This window comes from Pseudogymnoascus verrucosus (genome assembly GCF_001662655.1).
Source record: "Pseudogymnoascus verrucosus strain UAMH 10579 unplaced genomic scaffold scaffold_64, whole genome shotgun sequence".
NCBI lineage: Eukaryota > Fungi > Ascomycota > Leotiomycetes > Thelebolales > Thelebolaceae > Pseudogymnoascus > Pseudogymnoascus verrucosus.
This window is the reverse complement of record NW_017263715.1, coordinates 26,372-36,611: the sequence shown is the minus strand read 5'-3', so window position 1 is coordinate 36,611 and position 10,240 is coordinate 26,372. Positions and strand designations below refer to the sequence as shown.

General features: G+C 48.7%; 5 protein-coding genes across 5 annotated transcripts; 3 read left to right on the top strand and 2 right to left on the bottom strand.

Annotated features, from left to right (window-relative positions):
* The first annotated feature begins 255 nt into the window (after nt 1–255).
* VE01_09385 (uncharacterized protein) lies at nt 256–651 on the top strand. The gene is made up of 2 exons (XM_018278799.2): nt 256–319; nt 376–651. Exons 1-2 carry the CDS (start codon nt 288–290, stop codon nt 527–529), a joined length of 186 nt encoding a protein of 61 aa, XP_018126075.1. The 5' UTR covers nt 256–287; the 3' UTR covers nt 530–651.
* A 666-nt stretch (nt 652–1,317) lies between these two features.
* VE01_09384 (uncharacterized protein) lies at nt 1,318–2,110 on the top strand (the record flags this gene model as incomplete). The annotated part of the gene is made up of 2 exons (XM_018278798.1): nt 1,318–1,897; nt 1,968–2,110. The coding sequence occupies 2 exons, from the start codon at nt 1,318–1,320 to the stop codon at nt 2,108–2,110; spliced, it is 723 nt and encodes a 240-aa protein (XP_018126076.1).
* Nucleotides 2,111–3,345: 1,235 nt separating this feature from the next.
* On the bottom strand, nt 3,346–5,328 carry VE01_09383 (uncharacterized protein). Its single transcript, XM_018278797.2, has 3 exons — nt 4,955–5,328; nt 3,921–4,909; nt 3,346–3,866 (listed from the first exon to the last, which is right to left on the bottom strand). The coding sequence occupies exons 1-3, from the start codon at nt 5,171–5,173 to the stop codon at nt 3,428–3,430; spliced, it is 1,647 nt and encodes a 548-aa protein (XP_018126080.1). The 5' UTR covers nt 5,174–5,328; the 3' UTR covers nt 3,346–3,427.
* Nucleotides 5,329–5,600: 272 nt separating this feature from the next.
* Nucleotides 5,601–8,122, top strand: VE01_09382 (uncharacterized protein). The gene has a single exon (XM_018278796.2). It carries the CDS (start codon nt 5,838–5,840, stop codon nt 8,073–8,075), a length of 2,238 nt encoding a protein of 745 aa, XP_018126081.1. The 5' UTR covers nt 5,601–5,837; the 3' UTR covers nt 8,076–8,122.
* A 33-nt stretch (nt 8,123–8,155) lies between these two features.
* VE01_09381 (uncharacterized protein) lies at nt 8,156–9,911 on the bottom strand. The gene is made up of 2 exons (XM_018278795.2): nt 8,388–9,911; nt 8,156–8,329 (listed from the first exon to the last, which is right to left on the bottom strand). The coding sequence occupies exons 1-2, from the start codon at nt 9,712–9,714 to the stop codon at nt 8,196–8,198; spliced, it is 1,461 nt and encodes a 486-aa protein (XP_018126078.1). The 5' UTR covers nt 9,715–9,911; the 3' UTR covers nt 8,156–8,195.
* Nucleotides 9,912–10,240: the final 329 nt, after the last annotated feature.

Below are 10,240 nucleotides of genomic sequence, written 5' to 3'. Positions count from 1 at the left end.
TCACCAATGGCTCCTCGTTGTTTGGTAGAATCCTGCCTAGTTTCCTCGCAGATCGCTATGGTCATTTTAACCTATGCGCTTTGGCAGGCCTGGCGTCTGGGATAACGTCGTTATGCTGGACCGCGGCGACGAGCATTCCAGGACTCGTGGTGTGGTGTCTTGTTTATGGCTTCACCTCTGGGGTTTGTATTCACTACAAGATCTAGACCTATGCTAACCGAGCAATGATAGGCAATCCTAAGATTACAAGCTTCATGCGCGGGCATCTTAGCAACGCGCCAGACACAATGGGTTTCCTCATGGGAGCACTCGCTCTGACGTAGGGATCTGGCTTTGTCTTCTCAATATCGCTCTTTGCTAATTTGTTCTCCACAGGTCTCTCTTTGGCACTCCAATTAGCGGAAAGCTTGTCGGCTCGTACGGATATCTCTCGTTGTCGATTTTCACTGGCATATCACTTGTGGTTGGCTCAATCTTGATATTCTGGGCGCGGTTACGTCTGAACAGGAATATTTTCGCAAAGCAATGACCATGTAATACGTTCTTTAAAGGTAAATGGATAAGGGCAATGCCGCCATCGTTCATTTTTCATCTTGGCATACTTCATGAGAATCTTGTTTATAATGCTAGAATACCTGTCACTGTTGGAAGGGAATGTGGCTAGAAAGCCCTGAAACGGCAATACCGTCTCTGGTTATACTTCATTTAAGGAGTTGACTTATGTGCGAGAGCAGGGTAGGGAGAGAGGTTTTGATGGCGAAGGCTAGATGGAATTTTCAGGCTGCATTACGTATTTAGTACTTGGGGCTGGAGCGGTTGTAATTAGTGCGTGTGGGGATGCACCCCAGGAGGCGGGGAAGGCTTTTTTAAGGTTAAAACTACTGTCCGTAGCGCGAAACCCCACCAACTTGAATCCAACCTCGAAGGCAAGTTCTAGAGCTGGAAGGCCAATTACGTCGACTTCCTCCGTCCCACGACTCTGTCATTTGTATATTAACGTCATAGGTGCCTCTCTGTTTATTATAAAATCCTGCTTCTGTTGTTGCTGTTATGTTAAATTTATATCTTTAATATTGAAATCACATAATTTTCGCATTCGTGACGCAATATAATGACGCTAATACCCACGTACATCTGAATGGTTGTGCAATTATTACGTCGTAGGTATTGATCGATAATAAAAAAGAGGCGACCAAGGTAGACATGTTATATATTGTTTGAACTAGGCCCCTTCATTTTTATTAATCATATAATCCGAATAATAAACGTACCCAGCCATAGACTCAACAACATCTATTCGGGAGTCAGATCAACAATATGGATAACGCCGTAAATGCAGTTGGCAGGCTCTTTGCCAGACCCGACCAGGCACAAGGAGGGAGCAGCACCACCAACTCATACAATTCCTCTGCGTCCACCTCCACCAACCGCGAAGCAAACACCAGCCGCACTGGAAACAGCAGCCGTAATGAGAACAGCAACATCAACCGCAACGCAAACAGCAACCGAAATACAACCACCAGTAACGAGGAAGACACAACCCTTGACTCCGAAGTTTCACCTGCCGTTGAGCACAGACACGTCAAAAAGCAACACGAAACTCGCGAGCAGACCTTCATTCATAAAGATAAACATCAAGATCACTACCATACCACCATCCAGCCTCTCAAAGACTCTGAGACGCTGCCCGAGAAGCACGATCGCACCCAAGAGACCAGGCGCCGCAGCATCAACAACGATCACAGTGATGCGAAGAAGAAGGCCGAGGCTGGTCGATCTGGATTCAAGAACACGACTGACCAGGAGCAATTTGAAACTAAGACCAAGGAGCGGACGCAAGAAGATGTGCATATTCACAACCACTGGCATGAGACTGTGCAGCCAGTCATTGAGAAGGGTAAGTCAGATTGCATGCAAAGAATGAAGAGTATTGAGAGTTTTCTTGCTAATGCGTCTTTGGTAAATAGAGGTCATTGACCCATCGGTCACTCACAAGAGAATTGACGTCGAGGAGAATATCCAAGAACCTGCAAAATACCATGGTGTGACGACTAATGCCGCCGTTTCTGCTGAGGAGTTCATGAAGAAGCATAATGTAGAGAAGAAGTAGTTGGGTTGTGTAGAGTTTGTTATGTAGGCATACAATGATTATTCTTCCTGCAAGGAGTAAGATTAATCTGGGCTGTGACTTCTATGTTTTTGAGCGAGGTTCTGTTACGATGGGTTCTGTTTCACAGCGAGCCACGTTCCCTAACGGACAAGTCTTATTCGCAGGCACTTATTATTGTATTTCTAAGATGCCAAGATACAGCCTGCGAATCTGCCAGGTCACTGCTTGGATAATGCTCATCAGTGGTCTGGTAGCCATGGCCTTTAGCCGTGTGGTGAGGGATGGCTTCCTTAATTAGTGCCTCTCAATCCTCAATCCCGGCACCCATTCCCGTCGCAAAGCGAATCGAAAGCTCTTAACTCTAGAGACGACGATAATACCTGCGACCAAAAATATATCAAAGACGCTTCTGATCCTTGGGACGACGGGAGCTATATTACGGGCCGGCCAGGACGCCACCATGCCCAATGCCAGCTTCTTCTAACCTGGACCTATATTGTGACCGTCGCTGGTTCGACCAGCATTGTTCGTGCATTCATGGAGGTTATTCGTCTATATTAGTCTCAGTACATATCCTAAAGGGTCCATGTGCAACACTATGGATGCTAACTGTATGAGCAGCTACTACTCGCTAACTTTCATCTATGCCATGCGTACTGTCCTTTCCATCATCGCGTGTCTACTATACCCTGCTAGCGCTATTATCCTACGAAGATGTCCTCATCATTAGCCCAGCTTCTGAAGAAGGTATTCGTGCGTTATATTCTCTCTGTCTGGCTGCCGTATGTGGGTCTACCGTCCTGTCAACACATCAAGCATTCTACACAGGGCAAGCGAGTTGGCGCATGTGAGGTTGAAAGCGGTATATACCTTCCTCATAGAAACTAAAGACTTATATAAGTTGCCAGTAATGAGAAAGAATGTCGACGTGAACATAGTTCTCCGTTCAGTAACTATAAAATATCCATAGGGGGCATTCATACCAGACTTAAATTATATTATATGCATTTGGCTCTATTATCTACAGAGAATTGGGTGGGATTTGCCTGTTTCGTGAAGTTTATATTGGAAAAATAGTTGGACGGCACATGCATATACATCGAGAATGGCCAGACTTGACCCCAATACACATAACTCCGCGCCGCCCGCGATATAGAATAGATTCTGCTCTAGATTCACGACATTGTAACTCATAAGAAGTAGACATATCGGGGAGTAACTTTCAATTCCATACACCTCCTGTTAAACCCTTACTTCAGCAGATACGTAAATTTGATCCTAGCTAGAATAGCTCAGAAACTTTGATCCCTTCGCTACTCAAGCAAGGGTTGCGTCTGTCTCTGCATTAAGCCTTGCGCTCTCCTTCTTTGCCTTCTGTATATTGAGAGACATCGGAACTGGATTGACTCCGTCTGTCTCAAACACGGCATCGATTTCCTCGAGAGAGAGCCCGGACGTCTCAGGGAATACGAAATACGACATGACCAACTGGAGGAGGTTGTATCCAACATATACAGCCCAGATCTTATACCCCAATGGTCCAATCCCGAGGGAGATACCGTAATTCTGTACGGTGCCAGCGATTCCCTGAATAAGACTGAAAAAACCAAGTCCCTTCGCACGAAGAACGAGCGAAAGGCATTCAACGGGGTAGAGGTTGTGCATTGTTGCAATGAGGGTCGCGGAGCAGATTTGGAAAGAGAAAATCCACAGCAAGGTCAACGCGGCAGCTGCTGTTGTTGGGTCCACAGAATATCTAAATATCATTGTTAGCAAGGTTATGTTGAAAGTAATTGAGGTTGTGTCTTACCTCCATCCTGTGATTGTTGCGGCAGTTTGTAAGATAATGAATGATATTAACCCAGCAAAGATCAAGTTTCGACGACTGACAATATCCACCAAGAAAGCTCCAGCGACAGTAAAAACGCAGTAAACCCCTGTCAGTCCAAAATTGATTCCCGCAATATCGGTAGGGTTTGTAATCCCCACAGTTTCGAGTGCCGGGACGAGATATGTTGTAATGATTCCGCCGCCATTCCATTGTTGAAAGACGGAGTATAGAACCAGAATCAACAGGCGATATCGAACTGGCTTGGTAAAGAATACTAAGAAGTTCCACCACTGGCGATTAATAACACGATCTTGCTCCAAAGAATCCTCGATTTGAACAATAACCGCGTTTACCAATTCACTGTTTTCATCATCGGAATTCGTCTGGTACTTCGCAATCACTCTCCTTGCCTGTGTTATTTTCCCTTTCATCACAAGGTATCGAGGTGATTCAGGGGTCAAGAAGTATATTGTGAGGCACACAATCGCCGGGAACAATGCTTCCAGGAGTACTGGTATCCTCCAAGCCAAGTTACTTTTTTCCATCTTGGAGAAGCCGATAAAGCCAGCGGTCATGCCCAAACTTCCGATCTGGAAACATGCCCCAAACAATCCAACTAAACGACCACGATAATGGGCAGGTGAGACCTCAGCCATGTATTGCGGGCTAGACATAATGGCAGATCCGAATCCTAAAATGAAGCGGCCAGCCATAAACGTTGGCATATTGGTTGCGCATCCTTGGAGAATAGCGGCGACAATTACAATAGCGTTTCCAGTGAAGTTGATACCCCGGCGTCCGATATGGTCCGAGAAGGTCAGGAATGGCGCACCGCACATGGTGCCAACATTCATCAGGGCATTCAAAGTTCCGTAAGTTGATCCGCTGGTCCCAAAATTGAAATACGCGTGCCATGATGACATATTGTTGATACCACTGATAACCTGCCAGTCAACTCCGTAGCCAGCCTGTAACAAATTAGCTGTCGCCCTTTTCTCGGTCGGTTTCCTTACCTGGTTGCATCCCTGCACGAACATTATCAACATGATGCGAAGTCCGGCTCGAGAGCGAAACTTAAACGACTCCCTAGAGAGTTTGTATAGATCCTCATCCGTAAGGCGTGCGATGGCGACCTCCTCTACATGGGCGTCGGAAACCTTCAGGTCATCTACATCATTGGTGGTAGTGCGGCCCAGGTCATGGACCGTCGTTTCTTTGTCGTCGGTGCCCATTGTGCTTGTGTGAGATTCGTAGGTTGAGTCTCTCGAATCTTGGAAATCCGAGCCGGAGACGACTTTGAATACTCTCTCTTTTGGAACTGGGCAACCATGGTGATCTTATCCTGCATGCGATGCAGGGTCATTGGATCGCCGTGCCACAATTTCAGAGGCTCCATCCTTGTTGACGGGCCCGCGTATGCCTTCTAGTTTCCCCTCATTACCCCACAGGTCAAGATATATTTCAAAAAAGTCCCTCGGCCGTAGTTAACCCACCAATTACCCCACATTGTCATTGTGGCGCTTGTCCACTTGACAAGCGGCGACAAGGAATGAACCTAGGAGTCGCAGTGTGATCCGAGCCCACCTGGTATACCCCATCGGGTAAAACGGGATGTCGAGGCTGAATGCACCCCATCCAAACTAACAATATAAACTCCGGCGGGAGGTGAATTTTGCCGCATGCAAGCTCCGAGATTATAGTGAGGTATGTGCAACTAGGAACCTATTCGTTACTAGTAGTTCGGCGCGTATAGCTCCGCGATTTCCTTGATGCTGTATGGTGGCCTCAGTAAAGCAAAGCAGACGACTGTCTCAACCTGGGAGTTTTACCTCGGTATCTTTTATTGAAGTTATCAAGTGAAAGGAGTCAAATGGCCCAACATAGATAAGGGAATAAATGTCGAAGCTTTGGTACAGCACCCCAGCCAAAGAATGGTCTGAGAGCCTTCCAATTGGCAATGGAAGGCTTGGGGCTGTGGTCTATGGTCGTACTTCAACAGAGCTTCTCCAACTCAATGAGGACTCTGTCTGGTACGGTGGCCCCTTGGATCGAACTCCCAGGGATGCATTTCGCCATCTGCCTCAGCTGAGAAAACTCATTAGATGCGGGAACCACGCCGAGGCTGAGAAGCTCGTGCGACTTGCTTTCTTTTCAACTCCCCATTCCCAACGGCATTATGAACCCCTGGGTTCCGCTACCCTCGAGTTTGGCCACGAAGCTCTAGATGTTCAAAGCTATAAGAGGAGTTTAGATCTTGAGACTTCTATTGTCAAGGTCGAGTATGAGCACCAAGGCATCCAGTATGTTCGCGAGACTGCCGCTAGCCAGCCGGATAATGTCCTTGCAATGCGAATTAAAGCATCTGAGCCGGTTACATTCATGGCACGCTTGACAAGAGTCAGCGAGTGGGAATACGAGACCAACGAGTTTCTGGATAGTGTCACCGCAACAGACGGGGTGATCACCATGCATGCCACGCCTGGTGGCAAGGGTAGCAATAGACTCTGTTGCATTCTCAGCATCAAGTGCGATGGTGAAGGCTCAGTGTCTGCGGTCGGAAACGCACTGGTTGTAACAGCCCGAGAAGCTTTAGTCGTCATTGCAGCTCAGACGACCTATAGGCATGATAACCCAGAAGTTACAGCATTAGCAGATGCCACGAAAGCACTGAATATGCCAAATCTTTGGGAACGGCACATTGCCGATTATAGGTCACTCTACTCTCGAATGGGCTTGCACCTCTACCCAGACGCGTGTGACATCCCCACAGATCAAAGGATATCCCAGGCTCCAGATCCAGGACTGGCCGCCCTCTACCACAATTACAGCCGCTACCTCCTTATCTCCTGCAGTAGAGATGGGTTCAAGCCGATCCCGGCCACCCTTCAAGGACTTTGGAACCCTTCGTTTCAACCCGCCTGGGGAAGCAAGTACACCATCAACATCAATCTCCAGATGAATTACTGGCCCGCGAACGTCTCCAATCTCGCTGAATGTGAACTCCCTCTTTTTGATCTACTTGAGCGCGTTGCCGAGCGGGGCAAGAAAACAGCGATGACGATGTATGGATGCCGTGGTTGGGCTGCCCACCACAATACCGATATCTGGGCCGACACAGATCCGCAGGACAGGTGGATGCCCGCCACCCTCTGGCCATTGGGAGGTGCCTGGCTATGCGTGCATGTCTGGGAAAGCTATCTCTTCAACCAGGATACGGAGTTTCTGGCGCGGATGTTCCCAGTCCTCAAAGGCTGTGTGCAGTTCCTTGTTGATTTTCTCATTGAGGACATCTCAGGTGACCACCTCGTCACATGCCCGTCCCTCTCTCCTGAGAACTCCTTTTTCGAAGCCGACAAAACCCGTGGTACTCTATGCGAAGGCTCCACAATTGACATTCAGATAATTACATCTGTCTTCGATGCCTTTATATCCGCCTGCGCCACCCTATCCCTCCCTGCCGATGACCTGCTTCCCTCTGTCAAAGCCTCCTTGTCCCGCCTACCCCCGCCCAAAATTGGCTCTTTTGGTCAGCTCCAGGAGTGGCGAACAGATTACATGGAAGTCGAACCGGGGCACAGACATATCTCACATCTCTGGGCCCTTCATCCTGGCTCAGCCATAACCCCTTCCGCCACTCCTGATCTGGCAGCGGCGTGTACAGCTGTCCTAAACCGTCGCGCCGATCATGGCGGAGGCCACACTGGTTGGAGTCGTGCGTGGTTAATTAACCTGCATGCACGGCTTTGGCAAGCTGCAGAATGCCTGGGACATGTGAAGAAGCTGCTGCGAGACTCGACATTACCAAATCTCCTAGACGTGCACCCGCCTTTTCAGATTGATGGGAATTTTGGGGGCGGGGCGGGAGTTCTAGAGATGCTAGTACAGTCGCACGAAGGTTTTATTAGGGTGCTTCCTGCATGTCCCGCAGAGTGGGAAAGGGGTAGTGTGAGGGGAGTTAAGGCAAGAGGGGGTTGGGAGGTAGATTTTGAGTGGGAGGGTGGAAGGGTGAAGGGACCAGTGGTGGTGAGGAGTGAAGGGTCTGGAGGGAAAGTGGTATTCATGAACAGTTCGAAGGTAGCCTCATTCCCGGAGGGGAAGGGAGAGCATCTTGTTTATGAGCCGGAAGACGTTTAACACAAACATTCTTGTATAGACGCATTCATTTTATCTCCGCATCTATGGTAAATCATTTTTTATGAAGGATAAATTAAACGTGTAAATTCAGTCTATATAACCTTAGATGCATGCTCCAATTTACTTCTCACTGATAAGCTTCTGGAACATTTCTTTCAGCACAGTTGCGGATCGTTTTGGATAGCGCGTTTTCTCCTTCGACTCGAAGTCAATAAACGTAACTCCAAACCTATCCGAATAACCTGCTTGCCATTCTACGCACGTCAGTATCACCATTCATTCCATAGGCCACAAACAGAATAGGACACTCACCCCAGTTATCCGTAAACGTCCATGCAAAATAGCTCCTAATATCCACGCCATCCTCCTTCACTGCCTTTGCAACGGAGCCGACATACCCTTCAAAGAATTCAACTCTAAACGTGTCATTCAGAACCTCTTTTGAAGGCTCCGTCTCACCCTTTGCCGTTGTACCATTCTCCGTAATATAAATAGGAACCCCATATCTCGTCCAAATCCAATTCAACAGTTTCCTGAACCCCTCAGGACATGTGCGGAGCCAATAAGTATCACTAACTGGTCCGCGCGGCACGCCTTGCTTGTTTGTCTCGCATTGCTCAATGTTTCCTTTGTGATCGTTGATGTCGGGGGGGGTAGTCTTGTGCTTGACGTAGAAAGTGGTGTAGCTGTTCATGCCGTAGAAGTCCGACGACCCCTTCACCAGCGCCGATTCCTCAGGTGTGAACCGCGGTAGACGGTCACCTAGCTGAGCGCGCATGGAGGCAGGATAGTCACCGGTCTTATGCACTGGATCAGCAAACCACCCAATCTCGAATTCGAGGGCGCGCTGCGCCGCTGCAACGTCGAGGGGATCCTCTACGTCCCATGGCTCGCTGAAGTTTCCATGCAGAGTGATTCCAATCATGCCCTTCTGCGACGGCTTAAATTCCTCGCGGTACATCTTTGCGACATATCCGTGGGAGACGAGCTCTGTGTGTCCGACGGTAAAGGGCTCAGTGGATGAGTCGCCCTCGGCATTACGGTCACGGAATGAAGAACGCGCCGGCGCATGAACACCAGCTGCGTATCCAGCAAGGGTGTACACGCCTGGCTCATTGTAGGTAATCCAGTGCTTTACTCGATCACCGAGGCGCTCAAAACAGACACGAGCGTATCGGACAAAATCAGGCGTGTAGGCTTCTTGGTTGAGGAGGCCCCCGTAGCGCTCCTCCAGTGCCTGCGGCGTATCCCAGTGGAATAATGTTACAAATGGGGTGATTCCATTAGCTAGAAGCTCGTCAACTAAAGAAGAGTAGTATGCGATGCCCGCTTCGTTGACAGGGTCTGCAGCGCCGCCGAGAGGGATGATGCGTGACCATGAGAGGGAGAAACGGTAGGCCGTTACGCCGTAGGATTTAAGCAGTGCCACATCCTCTTTATATTTGTAGTAGGAGAGCACGGCGTCGTCGGGGGTGCTACCATCCTTCACTTTGCCAGGTGTGTGCGCGAAATGATCCCAGATCGACTCGCCTTTCCCGTCGGCATTCCAACCACCCTCGATCTGTGCAGCGGCAGTGGCATAGCCCCAGTAGAAGTCGCTCCTCAGCGTTCCCTTGAGGTCTTCAAGTTGTGCATTCATCGTTCTCTATTGTGGCGCTTTCAGGACAGGACAGGATGTTCGGAGCCGCACATGGTACTCTAATAAAGGTAGAAAAGAGGGACAAACTATCACGGATAAATCACTACCCCCATCGTGCTATCCATGCTGAAACATTCCCGCCAATGGTTCAAATAATGCCTGGACATTTGTCGGGAAACATGTCCCGGTCACAAAAGGGTAATACACATCTCGAGAAGGGACCAATGTTCCCCACCCCCGCCGGAGTTGGGGCAGTCACGAAGCGATAGGTGGAAACCACACGTGGGTCAGCGGTCCGGTATTGCGGGGGTAGGAGCGATCAACCCCATCCAAGTTCTTTCGAAATACCAGCCAAACTTCAACTTCGAGGCCCACATAATACTCATTACAATGGCATACCAAATTCTCTGTTGTAGAGTGAAGCATTTGATGCAACTTCAGCAAACGAGTAAGCTGGTCTTATTAAAGTTTAAGTCCGTGGCGGATATATTCTAACTTTAGAGTTTACTTATGCCGACTCCTTCGT

Coding starts and splice junctions, on each gene's coding strand:
- VE01_09385 (XM_018278799.2), top strand. CDS start 288: ATGGGTTTCCTCATGGGAGCACTCGCTCTGAC. Junction 320..375: donor ATGGGAGCACTCGCTCTGAC/GTAGGGATCTGG, acceptor TGTTCTCCACAG/GTCTCTCTTTGGCACTCCAA.
- VE01_09383 (XM_018278797.2), bottom strand. CDS start 5,173: ATGGGCACCGACGACAAAGAAACGACGGTCCATGACCTGGGCCGCACT. Junction 4,910..4,954: donor TCGTGCAGGGATGCAACCAG/GTAAGGAAACCG, acceptor AATTTGTTACAG/GCTGGCTACGGAGTTGACTG. Junction 3,867..3,920: donor GCAACAATCACAGGATGGAG/GTAAGACACAAC, acceptor AATGATATTTAG/ATATTCTGTGGACCCAACAA.
- VE01_09382 (XM_018278796.2), top strand. CDS start 5,838: ATGTCGAAGCTTTGGTACAGCACCCCAGCCAAAGAATGGTCTGAGAGC.
- VE01_09381 (XM_018278795.2), bottom strand. CDS start 9,714: ATGAATGCACAACTTGAAGACCTCAAGGGAACGCTGAGGAGCGACTTC. Junction 8,330..8,387: donor GACGTTTACGGATAACTGGG/GTGAGTGTCCTA, acceptor TGACGTGCGTAG/AATGGCAAGCAGGTTATTCG.